The 15,759-nt window shown below is 42.2% G+C and overlaps 2 protein-coding genes across 5 annotated transcripts; both read right to left on the minus strand.

Moving 5' to 3' along the window:
• Window positions 1-817: 817 nt before the first annotated feature.
• On the minus strand, window positions 818-9,687 carry LOC127767341 (ankyrin repeat domain-containing protein, chloroplastic). 4 transcript variants are annotated; one of them, XM_052292640.1, is made up of 10 exons: window positions 8,682-9,687; window positions 8,196-8,272; window positions 7,758-7,856; window positions 7,549-7,647; window positions 7,273-7,371; window positions 7,098-7,196; window positions 6,602-6,829; window positions 6,428-6,526; window positions 4,976-5,052; window positions 818-1,042 (listed from the first exon to the last, which is right to left on the minus strand). In XM_052292640.1, exons 1-7 carry the CDS (start codon window positions 9,400-9,402, stop codon window positions 6,698-6,700), a joined length of 1,326 nt encoding a protein of 441 aa, XP_052148600.1. In that variant the 5' UTR covers window positions 9,403-9,687; the 3' UTR covers window positions 818-1,042; window positions 4,976-5,052; window positions 6,428-6,526; window positions 6,602-6,697. The 4 variants fall into 4 exon arrangements, with proteins under 4 accessions (XP_052148600.1, XP_052148599.1, XP_052148602.1 ...); XM_052292639.1 differs by lacking the exon at window positions 4,976-5,052; XM_052292642.1 differs by lacking the exons at window positions 818-1,042; window positions 4,976-5,052 and adding an exon at window positions 2,360-3,945.
• A 3,768-nt stretch (window positions 9,688-13,455) lies between these two features.
• On the minus strand, window positions 13,456-15,698 carry LOC127765484 (transcription factor BHLH3). Its single transcript, XM_052290396.1, has 4 exons — window positions 14,745-15,698; window positions 14,426-14,602; window positions 14,071-14,241; window positions 13,456-13,865 (listed from the first exon to the last, which is right to left on the minus strand). The coding sequence occupies exons 1-4, from the start codon at window positions 15,363-15,365 to the stop codon at window positions 13,779-13,781; spliced, it is 1,056 nt and encodes a 351-aa protein (XP_052146356.1). The 5' UTR covers window positions 15,366-15,698; the 3' UTR covers window positions 13,456-13,778.
• Between the last annotated feature and the right edge of the window lie 61 nt (window positions 15,699-15,759).

The following is a 15,759-nucleotide window of genomic DNA, read 5'->3' on the forward strand; positions in this document are numbered from 1 at the left end:
GGTTGGAAGGAATCTCTACACATTTATGCCATTGCACCTACATATGCATCATTTTTTTGAGGTAGAGAGAGGGCCGGGTTTCCATTAATGCTGCAGCCTGTCTTACTCATTTGGTAGCCGGGGGACTTGAATGCTCACCCACACAATGAGGTCCATAAGTTGGAGGCCTCTGCTTGCTACCCCTCTCCATCCCTAAGCCCATTCTTTCACCACACCTCTGCTCGCCTCCTTCTCCATCTCTCTCTAAGCTGCATGCCTTCCATTGGAGACAAGGGAGAGAGAACCATTGCATGTCCATCGTCCATGCATCTGCATATGCATGGTGTTGTTCTTCTCGTCTACTTCCTGCTTCTACATGTGACGGAGAAGAAGGGAATGAAATGGTAGCTATGATGTTGGCTCGGCTCACTCAGACGGCATTGGCGTGATGCAAAGCATGCATGCGTGCTTGCTAGCTCACTTGTGTTTCTGATTGAGCCGTGCCAATATCTTAGTGCTCTTTCATGTGTACGTACGCGCACGCACAGTTGCACCATGCATCGACGACGACCACTGCCATGGCCGCCGGTATGCGTGTCTTCACCTGCATCAATTCTTCTTGCAGGTATATATGGGCTATGGAGTTCCCTTGCATTACAATGAGCTGCTTAGCTGATTAACCATTATCGCCTAGTTTTGTAGTTTCCGAGTTTTCAGTAATATCGCACGAACTAATGATGTTCTTGTTATTTAGACCCCGTTATATATAGTTGTATAACTTGTATACGTAGTATTTCTAGCGTGGGTCCAATTAATGGTCCATATGTTAGGTCTCGACTTTGATTTTCAAGCACCAATGCCCACGGAGTGCACAGTATATATCAATTATATGCATGCAGAAACTTACAGGATTGCATGGACGGGGTGCAGCATTCAGCATTCTCATGCCTGCTAATTGCTGTTCCAGCAATCCTTTTTTAGGGCAGTGCCATTGCTGCTCCAGTAATCGGACATCACCATTCATACATGTTTGTAACACGTCGTGCAGAAAGTACGAAATTACCTGCATAATTATAATGTACAAGCTGATGATGAAGCCCAATAAAATCGTGTAATAAATAACTTCGATGGAAATTAAAGGTTGGATAATGCACGTAGGAATGTGTATCCACCAATCTGTTAATTATGGAGGAATGGTTTATGACAGGTAGATCCTAGATACTAGCAGTAGCAGCTTACTACACTGTATTGACTGAAAGTATCTGCTAATGTTTTTGTGCACTCGAATGCTATGCTTAGTTGTTTACCTGCAGTTTGATTATTTTTAACTCGCCAATCCGGGATTATATGATCTCATCAGAAGAAAAGCTTACTCACGCGAGTTTCTGTCAGAAGAAAATCCTGGAATATATGACCTCTTCAGAAGAAAAGTTCGAACTTCTAATTCTGCCGTGTCCACTGAAATGATACAAACTGTACTTACTGCGTGCCGTCAGCACGTCCTGAAGTCTGAATATAGTACAACTAAGCTGCCAATAGTATTTACTAGTTTTTTTTACTGAAATCTCTTTTTATATTTATTCTCTCATGCAATTCTACTCTTCAAAGGACCTCCCATCCTGCCTCCTGTCCTCCTGCTTCTCCAGTTGTTTACAAAATTAAATTATCTTATGTACCCAAAAATAGTTCTAATTCAACTTTTGTCTACATTTAAATATTTCGAAAATATCAGAACGAGCGCTGTCATTACAAAAAGAAGAATGCGGGGTATCCAGGCCAACACCCCGACTTGTGCTTACACAAATGTAAATGCAGATGGTCGGGTAATCTCTCTGTTTATTAATTGCTGCAACACTGTGTTGCAGCTTCCAACTTCTACAAAATGTAAATGCTCCAGCTCCTCTCGCTCTGCCTCTTACTCAATGATGTGTCTGTGTGCTGTATTCTTGAATAATTGTATTTCATTCAATTCGAAATCAATTAAATTGAAGGGGGGAAGGGGGCAGAGTAATACAGCGGATCACCATGATGCCAGCTTGTATTGGTTGCCAAATTGCTTGCATATGAAAAATATCAAGATGCAGTTGACGACAGAGACGGCATTTACCCGTCACTAATAAAGATCCAAAATTCAGAGCAATTGTAACAGAGATGAATGAAATCAGCAATGATGGCTACCCAGAAAATTTTGTGCTATCACCCCCGTGGTGTTGCGACAGAGCAATTGTAACAGATATAATGAAATCAATAATGATGGCACCATTTGCCATTTTGCCACACTTGCTACTGAGAGCAACAGTGGACCTTATGGCGCCACTTTAGGTTTATGTACTTCGAATATCAGAATGGATTAATATGAAGATTACAACAACAAAGTGCTAGGAGTAGAGATCAGGCATGTGGTTCTAATGGAAACCATAACTATATACTTAGTTTTCAACCAACTTGTAGCCAACTTTATGTCTTGGCCCCTTTTCAGAATGCAAGAATGATAAAAACACAAAAGAGAGGGTTGCAGAACATATAAAAAAAATATATGAAAGAATGGATGTTTGGTTAGACCACATGGATTTAGGGAGAGACAGACTCCAAGAAACATTCCCATGAGGTTGGACATCATTTTAAATTTCCTTCGAAATTACATCATTTGGTCCTATTCGTTTTGGAGGAATTTTAACATATAGAAATAGGAAAAGCGAAAGAATAGGAATGAATATGGAAGAATTTTAACATATAGAAATAGGAAAAGCAAAAGAATAGGAATGAATGCACACTTCAATCCATAGGAATTTTCAAGAGGTTTGAGTGATGAAATTTTTCCTATGTTTTCTCTTTACAACTTGTAGGAAAGAAAATTTTTCATTGATTTTTTTATACCTACATTCATATGAATGTACCGAATGACACTCATAAACGAATAGTCCATGAATATTCCAAAGAAATTAGGTAGGATTCTAAAAGCTTTAACATTTTGTTCCAAAGAACCAAATAGGAAAGAAATTACCATATATATGATTCAAATTCTACAAAACTTCTCTACAATTGTTCCAAAGAAGGCCTTACATCATAACGTATTGCACATTAGGACTGGAGTGCACTAACAACTTCGGGTAACAGAATGGTTTTCTGAAGGATAGTTAGCAGGACATTTTGACATTGTGAATGATACCAGGAATTGGAACTTGGGTTGGAATATGATAACGTCAGAGTAGTAAAGGAGGAATTGCAATTACTGTAGCTGGTACTCCAGCACAGTAGTCAGGAGCACCATACATCAAATCAAAGGGATGAGGTTCCCATGGGTAGTTGGGACTTGCCAAGGAGTAACTATGGAAGTAATGATATGAGCGTAAATGAGATGGCAGGGAAAGCATCAAAAGAGACAACAGGTAGAGAATATGGGGCATGGTTACTTTGGTCAGGGTCAGGGCATTTACACGCATAGCATAGATAGATCAGATGCATGGTGCCCGGACCGGACCTGACCTAGCCTGGCCTCTATATCGTCAGACAAAGATTCCCTCATTCACTCCAACCCCCGCCCAGCCCTATACCCATGTTGCCTAGCATCGCAGCATCACCACTCCTTGCTAACTGTCATCTCGGCACCACCACTGTGATAGCATCACCATCGCTTGCCTATTGTGTTCTTCTACAGTTCACAGCTATTCAAACTGTTTGGATCACGGGAAGCCAAACCGTTCAGATCGTGCTTGAACAAGGCTGTGTTTAGTTGGATCTAAAGTTTAGATTTTGGTTGAAATTAGAGATGATGTGACTGAAAAGTTGTGTGTGTATGACAGGTTGATGTGATGGAAAAGTACTGAAGTTTGGATCCAAACTTTGGATCTAAACACAGCCCAAGTTAAAATTGCTGTGCTCGTAACAAGGCCAGGTGTAGATCCAAGAGCTCTGCTGCCAGTTGCTTTTCCAGTCTGGTTACCTTTCATGGAACTGATTTAGGCCCTGTTTACATCCCACCCAAAAATTTTCACCATGTCACATCGAACGTTTAAACACATGCATAAAGTATTAAATATAGGCTAAAAAATGACTAATTGCACAGATTGTGACTAATTTGCGAGACAAATCTTTTAAGCCAAATTGCTCCATGACTTGACAATGTTGTGCTACAGTAAACATTTGCTAATAGAAGATTAATTAGGCTTAATAAATTCATCTCGCGGTTTACTGACGGATTCTATAATTAGTTTTTTTATTAGTGCCCGAACACCTCATACGACACCCTATATAATACCTTATGTGATACGCCAAAACTTTACACCTTTGAATCTAAACACCCCCTTAACTGCGAGGCTAGCTCTCTGGCTGTGCGCTTGTGCCGAAATCACTTCAAGTTCGTCCATGCTGCTAACAACGTTGAAGAGCTCTGGTTGACTTGACATAGAACATGGACACAACTACACATGGCCTCTCCAAGCTGGCCCCAAGGTACTTGACACCGCTTCCTCCCATAGGATTAAAAAGAGCAATTTGATGTAGCTTATGGGTTTTCAGCAAGCCAGCAATATATTTTTGCCTCGTTCTAAACGGCAAATCGCCACTGGTAACGTTCAGAGCAGCATAAGGCAACCAACAGCAAGACATCAATAGGAGCAGGTTTTGCAGCTCAACCAGTGTAGTAAATCCATGGGTCTCCATACTCCCATGGCACTGTCCCCCTCAGCGTCCCCAAGGATGAAGCTGGCATGCCCAGACTCTAGAGTTGTTTAGTCATAATTAGATTCTCATCGTACAGTGTTTGTTGCATAGAGAAGTTTCTTGATAGTTTTAAGATCCTACAATTGTTAAATATTTATATATATCCCAAAGAAAAATGTTGCAACCACCATGTCTGATTTCTGTGTATATTATTGTTTATTAAATCCAAAATTGAAACGTTGGCTGTGTCACATGTGAAAATATGCAGAGAAAGTGCATTAACGACTGCCTTGGAGTGATACAGACTTTGAGGGACCTAGGGATGCAGCCATACCTTCATTAAGCTGCATTATTTTGAGGCAGACCTGGGTATTGAAGTCCCCAATTAAATTGTACACTTGTACTAAGGCCCTGTTTAGATGGGGAAAAGAAAATTTTTGGGTGTCACATCAGATGTTTGACCGGATGTCGGAAGGGGTTTTCGGACACGAATGAGAAAACTAATTTCATAACTCGCCTAGAAACCGTGAGACGAATCTTTTGAGCCTGATTAAGCCGTCATTAGCACATGTGGGTTACTGTAGCACTTATGGCTAATCATGGACTAATTAGGCTCAAAAGATTCGTCTCGCGATATCCATGCAAACTGTGCAATTAGTTTTTGTTTTTATCTATATTTAATGCTCCATGCATGTGTCCAAAGATTTGATGTGATGTTTTTGGGGGAAAAAAATTTTGAGAACTAAACCAAGCCTAAATAGATTCATACGGTTTTGTTGAAAAAGTTCGTGTAATTGGAATGGGAAAATAGCAGTTCAGTCCAAATTGCTTCCTTGAAACTAAATTTATGAATTATCTATATTTATTTAGTAGTTTTAACTACATGGATTCCACACAAGCAGTGCAGGTAGTAGTACTAAACTAGTAACATGTTTTGATCTGTTAAACTGCTATAAAGACTAGCTCTAATTCTGTACCACGAGATGTTTGATATATATTTGAGGTCATTCAGGGAGAAGCAAATTGCGATTGGGAGGGAACAAGGATGTAGGATCTTGGACATGGATCTCTTGAAAGATTGAGATAGGCACCACTGGGGATCAAAGAATGAGCCATGCACAAACTATAAAAGTAACAAGCACGAACTGTGCTTGTGTGATCTGAAACCTCTGATTACAAGAGACTAGAGAGCATCAGGCTCATAAAATCTCACTTTTGATTTTTAAACTGGGGTTGCATCATGCATTCATTTCTGAAGGTATTTGAGGGCAAGTGACAATTAATGAGTTGCAACAGTACAAACCCTTAATTCCATCCTTTCTTAGCAAGGATAGGTGGTTTAAGATGAGAAAATAACTAACTTTGCTAAGCTAACTTGTGGGTCATGGCATGTACAAGGGAACACAGTAGCACACTAGTGCCAATGGTCATGCTCAATTGGTTAGAGTCCGGAACTTTTGACACAAATCGGCATGTGACGTCCTGTGCATTTTCAACAAATTTTATATCAAAATATACTGATACATACATTTTTTACCACTTCACATGTGGTGAGAAAAATTATATCTGTTCTGCCGATGCAGTGAGAATTTACACTAACAATCGGGACGTGAAGGAGAAACAAAATAATTCTTGATTAATATTTGTATCCAAGATGCTAGGAATATCTAATATTAATGGGGTAGAAAGAGAAAATAATACTACTGGAAACGTAAAAGTATGCAGGTCACGCTAAACTTATATTTGGCATTAATAATTTGGGTATCTTGAGTTTTTTATGGCTAACCTCTTAAGATTATACAGCATTGATATCATGGAACTTTGGCCTTCCAATTATCATGGGCATACCACAACCTGTTGATTCCCTTCAAGGAGCAACCTCTATCTGAAACCAAATGCTTCCATTCAGTTCAAGAAACCAGCAGAGATGTATAAAAGCATAGCGGCTAACTGTACCTACCTTGAACCAGAAGTGATTAGATCATGCACTGGAGAAAACAGAGTTGCCTCCCAACAGCTCAGTATCTTTCAATAAACTTTACTAAATTTGACAGTGTCATATACCATCCAAGTGCTGAACTGGGTCATGTTGCTTTGGTAGACGAAAGCTCTTGAGTAATTTGATAAGTTCATACGTCCTTGCATGATGACCCAACCGGAGGCATAACTCCAAAGGGGTAAATCCATCCTGAAGTAAGCATATAAACCAAATCATACTCTCATTTGACAGAAGCCTTTATTTAAGAGAAATGCAGGAATAAGTAGTGCTCATGCATGTCTCTTAAATACCATCTGAAATTACGGCACTGGAAATGCATCACAAACAGTGATAAAACTGATGTGAGAATATGATAATAGTATCACAAGAGAATTGGCGATTAACAGAAAACAGCTCACATAAATAAGTTCCTCCTGGGTCATTTGAGAACTACCAGCACATAATTTGCTTTACTTACTTGAGTTTTCAAAGTTCTATCAGCACCCTTTATTAAGAGTAGCTTAACGATATCAGTTCTCTGTGTTTGCACAGCTAGATGCAAAGGTGTCCATCCATACTGCAAAATGAATGAGTTAGACAACTAATCCATCAGAACTGAAAATAAAGCAAGACACTCCCAAAAATGAACATACATCATCTGGCCGATTAATGTCAACATTGTACAGCAAGAGAGTCTTTATGGTCTGACTGCATGCTGTTTGGACTGCATAATGCATTAGGGTTGCACCATCCTGTATCACCAAAATTGCACTGTTGTCATTGACCAAAACTATACAAAATACTGCATAGAACAGGAAAGGGATCAAGAAGTACGAGTCTGCAACCCACCATAACAATGCCTACCAGAGGTAGAATATCTTAGCATAACTAAAAGATACCCAAGCCATCCAAACATAGAGCATACTCACTTTATCGTGGATGAATGGATTTGCTGAATTCCTTAGGAGATAGTTGATAATGGCATGCTTCTTGGAAAGAATTGCTTTATGAATAGCTGGTAAACCATCCTGAGAATACCACCGGAAAAGGCCCGACAAATTATAATGATATCACAAAGATGTAAAGCTTCTAACCATAACCTTTTTTAAGATGAGTCAACTTTCAGAATAGAGCTTACCTTATCAAGGGCATTCACATTAATATTATGTTTTAGAAGATTGTCCAACAGATAGAAATCTCCTGATGCTGCAATTGTGTGAAGTGGAAGCCACTTGCTCTACAAGACAAATAGATTAAGGTATGTCAACCATCAGTCAGTAGATAATATTGCACAGCAAACTAAAAGAGAGAGTAGCAAACACCACCTACATAGCCTAGAGATGAAACCCAACTGGAGCTACACAAATCAAAATAGATAAACTGGAAATAACAAACATGATCAAGCATACGCCTGGAGATAACACAAGCTTTATGATGTGACATATCAAGATGTTAGTAATGCAAGTCAGAAAAAATATATGGTGCACAATGCACTCTTCCATGAGACAAAAAAAAATGTTAGTGTGACGAATTACAGACAATAATAGTTAAGTCACTCTGGGCAGAGAGTGCTTACAGAAGTAGCAGCTTCAAGATCAGGTACTCTCTTGTTCAGAAGAACCTTCTCCTCATCTGTGAACAGCTTCCGTCGGCCTAAAATATAATACAAATTATTCAAATCCACGAGAACAGCAATGAAAGAAAAATGTCACATAGTGAAGTTGCACCATTACTTGGTCATGGATAATTGGATATACCAAACAAATGTTTCATCCGATAAACTAAACTAGAAATGGTATAATCACTCAGAAAGTTGTGTTTCGTTGACCATGTTAATGGCAAAAACTACATATATTTGTCACGTGAGGAGTAAAGAGCATCAAATATACTGTGGTAATGTACAACTACTGCATTAATCTTTTTTTTTGGTAATCACCTACTACAAATCAACGACCATAGATTGTAGTATTCAATAACCAAGTCTGAATGATAATTCGAATGTATTCAATGACCAAGACAGAATGATGATTCAATGTAGCATAACAAAAGTTCCAGAACTCACTTTTCGGATTGTTGCCATCCTCCATCTCGCCTGGCACATACTCCGTACTGTTAAACAGCTCCGTGATGTCGTCGAGGCTTCTCACACCCAGCCCCAACCTCGGATTCCTAGGTGCCACACGAGCACCAGGCTCAGGAGGCGGCGGAGCCTCCACTCTATCCGGTACGGGTGACCTCTCGATCGGCTCGGCGTAGTCGCGCGCGACGCGTCCGAGCTCCGCGTCCAGCCTCCCCTCGCGGTACGCGCGGTACTCATCGGGCGCGGCCACGGCGGGGGGCGCCCGCCGCTCGAGGCGGCTCCCGAAGCGCAAGCCGTGCGCGATGCGGCGCTTCTCCTTCTTCGTCAGGTTTATCTCCTCCGCCGCGTCCCTCCACCTCTCCGGCACCAGGCTACTCCCCCCTCCGCCGCCGGCCTCCGCGGCCGGCTTCCGCCTGGGGCGCGAGGTGGTCGATGGCGCCGGAGAGGGGAGGTCGACATCGGGCTCCTCGAAGGCGTCGTCCTCGAACACGACGCAGTCGCCGATGGCGAAATCCTCGTCGAATTCATCGACGGCGGCGACGGCGAAGGAGGTGGGAGAGGTAACGAGCGGGCGGCGCCTGGGGAGGAGGGATTTGCTATGTGGGTGGAGGCGAGGAGAGGCGGAGAGCGGGTTTAGGGTTTGGACATGGGAAGGGAAGGGGAAGAGGAGGAGATGGTGGTGGAGGGAGAGGGAAGGAGGCATCGCGTCGTCCTCGTCCCGCCGTGCCGGAAGACGAGAGGATTAGCCGGCGTTTAACCGGCTCGTCAGAGTGGGCCTCGCCGATTGGGCTACGTGTAGTAACTTATTTGGGCCGGAAGGAGCCCAGTTTCTCTATGGATGTGAAAGAAGCTTCTAAGGCCTTTCCAATCCTTCTCAAATTGAAGCCCATAAATGAATGTCGGGATACAACGAGAGAAGGCTGAGACTTGAGAGTACTTTGTGTGCCATCGTGTTGCTCCATATATTCATTCTCAAATAGATGGCATTTTAGGATGCATTCATGCATGCATTCGAAATAAATAATCACTAAAATATGATAAGTATTTGATATTTCCTAGTCATATTAGTAGGTTTGTTATTCTTAAAACTTAATATTTTATGTGGTTATATTTCTAACATTTTTCATAAATTAATGCAATGTAAAAAAATAATGATCAAATATGTGTATTGGTATTACCTAGAAAAAATTAAGTATATATATAACTTGTTTTAATAGGGTGAGTCTATCCAGCGAACGTTCACTAGCACATTAGCCGAGCGAGCACCTTATCTCTTTAGATATTCTCCACCAGATCTGTTCGTTCCCTAAAGCTTCCCCAAAGTAACGTGAAGAAAGAGGCGGGGAAAGAAGCAATGTGGGAGCTCATTGGTTCTTCGCCCCTTCCCTCTACTCCCTTTGTTTTCTCTCCTCGGCGTGCCACACATCTCACCAGGGTAAGGTCCTCTTTCACAGCACTTGTTGGGGGTGTATCTTTCTTCCTCCTCACCAACCAGCAACGCAAAAAAGAGGTTTTAATTCCTTTCCGGCAAGGCTGACATCCCCTTCCTCCTCCTCGCCAACCAAGCCTATGCCTCATCCTACACAACATCGACAAGATCCTTTATGGATATACCTCACCTTTTTTTCACTCATATCTAATTTCTTGTAAGACCAGTTTCTTGCATTTTTTAGCTAAGAGTTATTGATTTTTGGTAGAAATATTTACATATTTAATTGATAGTTGGTGATTTTGAGTTTTGGAGTTTCTGTTTGAATTTGTTTGAAATTTCATATGCAGAATGTTTCTCTGTATAAAGATTATATGTACAGAGTTTGTATGTGTAAAGCTTGTATACACAGAAGTTTCTATGTGCAAAGTTTCAACATGCGAAGTTTATATCTGTAAAGTTTATTCATGCAAAGTTTTTACGTGCATTTTTTTTAGAAAAAAAGGACACTGAAAGGTAGGAAACCCTTCGTGTTCATGCATGCTTATTAAAAATGCAAGCTTCACATGTCGAACAGATTCAAGCATACTACCAACAAAGGGAAACATCCACGCTTCCACCAGATTCACATGCACAAGGGGTGCATGCCAGTCGAGCCGTTAATCACGCGCATAAGCGCTAGACAGTGCTAATTGTGGTTCGAAGTAGGGCTGTCAAAAAAAACTCGAGGCTCACGAGCTGCTCGAGCTTGACTCATCCTAGGCTCGATTCGAGCTCGGCTCGAGCTCCAGACGAGCTGAGCCCGAGCATCCCCCTAAGCTCGCAAGCTTTGTCGAGCTGAGTTTAAGCTTCCAACGAGTCTAGTAATATATAATTTTTGTTGTTATTTAATAAATTAGGAGATCAAATATGTTATTTATATGCCTTGTATTGACATCATATATTTATTTTATTCTTTTTTTCCTCTTCTATTAATATAATGAACTAGAAATTAATTATTTTTTTAAAAGATTATCCTTGAAATATTATTGTTTTACTTAAAAATCAAGCTCGGTAGTCGAGCTCGAGCCAAGCCTGTCGGAAAGCTCGAACATTTTTAGGCTTGGCTCGAGCTTGTATCGAGCTTGAGTCTAGGCAGATAAGCTCACTCGAGCTCGGCTCGTTGATAGCCCTAATTAGAAGCCATCTTGAAAATCGATCGTTGGGCCAGAAACGGAAGTGGAAAAAAGATCATGTCACCGAGATCCTAGCGAGCGATCACACATTAGTAAACTTGGATTTTGATAGGTTTATTTTCCATGTTATGGTCAGATGACTATGTAAGCTTTTCTATTTTCTAATGCTATCTATAGTAGCGGAGTATATATATATGATCAATCCAAGGTTTTTTTTTTAATGAGCGGTACATATATATTACGCATAGTTTAAATTACTCCCTCAACTATTGTGTTCATTCGATTTACCATCCTTCACTAGCTAGGATATGTGGTATCTAAATTGATTTCACAAGTTGCGAACAGGTTAAAGGTTCAACATTGCATTTTCTCGAGCGTGAGTTTTCTTCGGTCTATATATACATTTATTTATTGTTAATTAGTTAACAAGTACTACATAATACATCCTCTGGTTTGACACTACGTGGCAAAAAACTAAAAACATTGACCTTTTGCTTTTCGATCTTAATCAATTTAATTAGTTGGTCTAGTCTTTTCTCGGTTGCTTTTCGATCTCCCGAGGACGAGCACGCAAGAAACTTTAATTTCATTGATATTATTTTTTTCGCAAATTATTTTTCTCCGTACTATTTGCTCCTTGTAACAACAGTGAATGGATGTACGGGTTTTTTTTTTCTTTTTTTATTTCAGCAGGCGCGTAAGCCAAGGCAACGTCAGGTACCGGCCCCTAGCTAGAGCACTATGTTCGCTTTGGCACATACTGATCCATCTGCGTATTTACCGACAGTGTATAGTATTACTGTAGTTAGCTAGCTGCTACTCCCTCCGTTTCACAATGTAAATCATTCTAGCATTTCCCACATTCATATTGATGCTAATGAATGTTTAGATTCATTAGCATCAATATGAATGTGGGAAATGCTAGAATGACTTACATTGTGAAACGGAGGAAGTAGCTAGTACCAGTACGAACAAAACTGATCTGTTTAAAAAAACCTGAACTTTTTTTTTAAAAAAAAAACTATGCTCAGGCTTAATATCGATCTGTATTTTTTTTAACCGCCAGCGGTCGACTTACAAAAACTGATTGATATTTTAGCTGATTTTTTTACAAAGTTGATGAAAAATCATCAGTTTATACTAGTTTGTTTTGGTCGGTTTTCGACGAGTGGTTTTCAAATCTAAAATTAAAAAGTAAACATATCCTGGATACACGTTTATACTAGTGCATGTCTGATTGTTCATATGTGCGCGTGTGTTAGATAAGTCTTGTAAAAATACAGAGGATGCAGTCCTAGTATGAGAACAAATATAGTTGGTTATATACACGTCATTGTAATTCGAAAATCACTATAACAGGTCGTGGATACTCTCCTATGACTTAAAAAACTTTGTTTCATGAAACCGGCGATTAATGATTATCAATATTAACCTAGTTTATTCCTTTTGTGGTGCGCATCGGCAAAAAAATGAGTGGAATCTGTGAGAATTCAAAAAATTCAAAGAATTTTTTTATCTTAAACTATTTTTAAAACATAATCGTCGTCATTCTTCCTCCCATAACTCCCCCCCCCCCCCCCTCCCTTAAAAAAATTAGCTCCGAAAAACCACATAACAACCCATTATGAAAAACCGGTATAGAAAGGAACTGAATCATATTTCTATCTTCTAATCCCGTTGCAATGCACGGGCATGTAACAAAGTAGTACACTCAAATTGTAAACATGTACACAATCTGCATTTCTTGGTTATGTGCGTTGTTTTCTACCCAAATAAGTGGCCATGAAATAACGAAGCATTCCATGTAGATGTGAAATTGCATTTATAGCTTCTGCCTTTCTATGAACAGTAACACAAATGCCTTCTTCAATTCAAATCTTTGCATGCTTGTGTACGTCCAATTAATACTCTCTACGTATAAACTGCCTTTAAGCACGTTACAGTGCTTCATTTAGTCTCCCACAGTTGTTGACAATAACAAACCAAGCGAAAGGAATAAAACAATGTCACGATACTGTTCTCTCATATGCGCGCGCATATGATATATAGCTCGGGACAAAACCAGATGAACCATTTCTGTCAGCATAAGAACAAAACGCACAGCTAAACTTTCAGAAGAAACAAAGAAGCAATAGCAGTACTTATGCAAGTGTACAAACAATTGGTACCTTGGCGTTTAATTCAAATCCAATGTTCGACAAATCACACGGCCGGCTCCCATACCGATTCACAAATGCAAAGCTTACAATACTTGAGCAAATCTTTAATTTGCTCTCTGGTGTGTTCAGAAACGAGGTACTACCACTGCTGATGAATATGAACTCATAAATGGTACTCGATCTACTATAATTCCTGGAGCGAAGTGCATATGCATGTATAGCTATTACTCCTATATCATGGATGATGAAGATCATATATATGCAACCTGTACCTGCTCACAGTGCTCAGCGTTCAATGGATTGTATAGCAAGCTAGCTACAGACACCTTCCGCCATAGCCTGCGCTCCTGAACAATGTCTGCTTGATCTCGTCGGTGCTGACAACTTGCCTCTTCCCGTCCTCCTATCATGCATTGTCGACGAACCCATTCAATATTGAAACAAGAGATTAATCAAAACATATATATGCCTATATATAGCTATAGGTTAATTTGTTCGAGCAAGAAATCAAGGTATAGCTATATATCGACCGATATAGATGTTCAGAAATCCGCACTAGCTAAGTTGCTATAGCTATCAAGAATTCAAGATAGATATATAGAACTTACTTGTAAGCAGGAGGCCTGCATGCCAAAGTCACTGAAGCAGCTCACGACGCACTGCTCGATCTCTAGCCCCAGCACCTCCAGCGCGCTCACCGTCGACAGCAGCACGCCGGGGTTCGCCGGGCAGCATATCTCGATCCTCGTGTTCCCGCTGCCCCGGTTCTCGACATCGAACTGGAGGCAAATCAAACCGCAGTTTAATTAGTTAGTTTCGCCCCATGCATCACAAAGTTCGATCGCAACAACCAGATTAATTTAGCTGCGCGGACGCACAAGAAATATACAAGCACATACATACATGCCAAACTAAAACTCCATCGATGCGATGCTTGCCTGCGTAGCTAAGCTAGGTACGTACCTTGGTGGAATTCCTCACGAGCATCTCGTTGTTGTTGCCGCTGGAGGAATCCTTCATCGTGTTCAACAGGTCGAGCTCCTCCGGCGTGGCGCCGATCTCCTCCTCGAGGGTTTTGATCCTCTCCGTCAGCTCCTTCACGTAGTCGATGGTGTCACCAAGGATCGAGGTCCTGTCCATCTGCAGCGCGAGCGAGCGATTGATTGATTGTTTAATTACAGATATATGAGCACACGGGACACGGAGACAAGAAGCTAGCTACAGCTAGCTAGGTCAATTAATTAGGTCACAAGACAACAATACAAATCAATGTGTGTGTCACCTTGCTAATCTTGGGCACGATGGACCGGAGCATGGACAGCCGGTCGTTGAGCCGCTTGCGACGCCGCCTCTCGGCCATGAGGTTCTTCGACGGCGTGCCGTGGAGCTTGCTCCGCGGGTGGACGCCGCCGCCGACGCCCCTGATGCCGGCCATCATCTCCGAGCTCTCTCCGGCGCCACCTCCAAACATGAACGTCGGCGACGACGAGCCGCCGCCGCCATGGAGCAGCGCCTTGTCGCCGCTCGTCTCCTCCTCCGCCACCATTGCGTCGCGGAGAGGAGTGAGCTGCGTCTGCGTCTGGCTAGCCGCCTCCGAGGGGACGAGCTGGGCGCCGCAGCTGCGGTACGGGTTGCAGACCTCGCTCAAGCAGTCGAAGTTGAACTCCTCGTGCGGATGCTGAGGCGGCGGCGCCGCCATGGACGCCAGCTCCTGGAACGGCGACGCGTCCATCCCGCCCCTCGCCTCCGCGCTGCCGCCGTCGCCGCCGTAGAAGAGGAGGTCACTCATCATCATGCCGCCACCGCCGCCGCCACCCGGGTACGGCGGCGCCTGCCACGGCGCCGACCCATCACGCCGCAGCGACATGAGCTCATCCAAGAAGGACTCCTCGTCAAGCTCCATGCCTCAGCTAGCTAGCACCTGCAGCAAGCTAAGCTATAGTAGTATATATGCTCCCTTTCCTCGCTAGCAGTCACCTCTCCTGCCTAGATTGCCCAAACCCTCACGCTTATACTATCATCCGAGACCGGGACGGCGAGTAGCTAAGCCACATGTCCAAGTTGCAGGGGGGAGCAGTGGCAGTGGCAGTGCAGGGATGGAATGAAAACGGCCGTGACCAGAGAGAGGGGAATATGAAATGAAATGGAGCTAGGCTAGCTGGGGGCACGGAAGCAACCTGGGAAATGAAACGCGGTGGGCCGCGCGAGGTTGGGGTTGCCAACCCAACCCAAGCAAGCAATCGAGCGACAATTATTCCTCGCAGCTAGTTTTGGTTTGGTGCGTGCGCCCATGCAGC

The sequence above is a fragment of the Oryza glaberrima genome, chromosome 3 (genome assembly GCF_000147395.1).
Source record: "Oryza glaberrima chromosome 3, OglaRS2, whole genome shotgun sequence".
NCBI classification, from domain to species: Eukaryota; Viridiplantae; Streptophyta; class Magnoliopsida; order Poales; family Poaceae; genus Oryza; species Oryza glaberrima.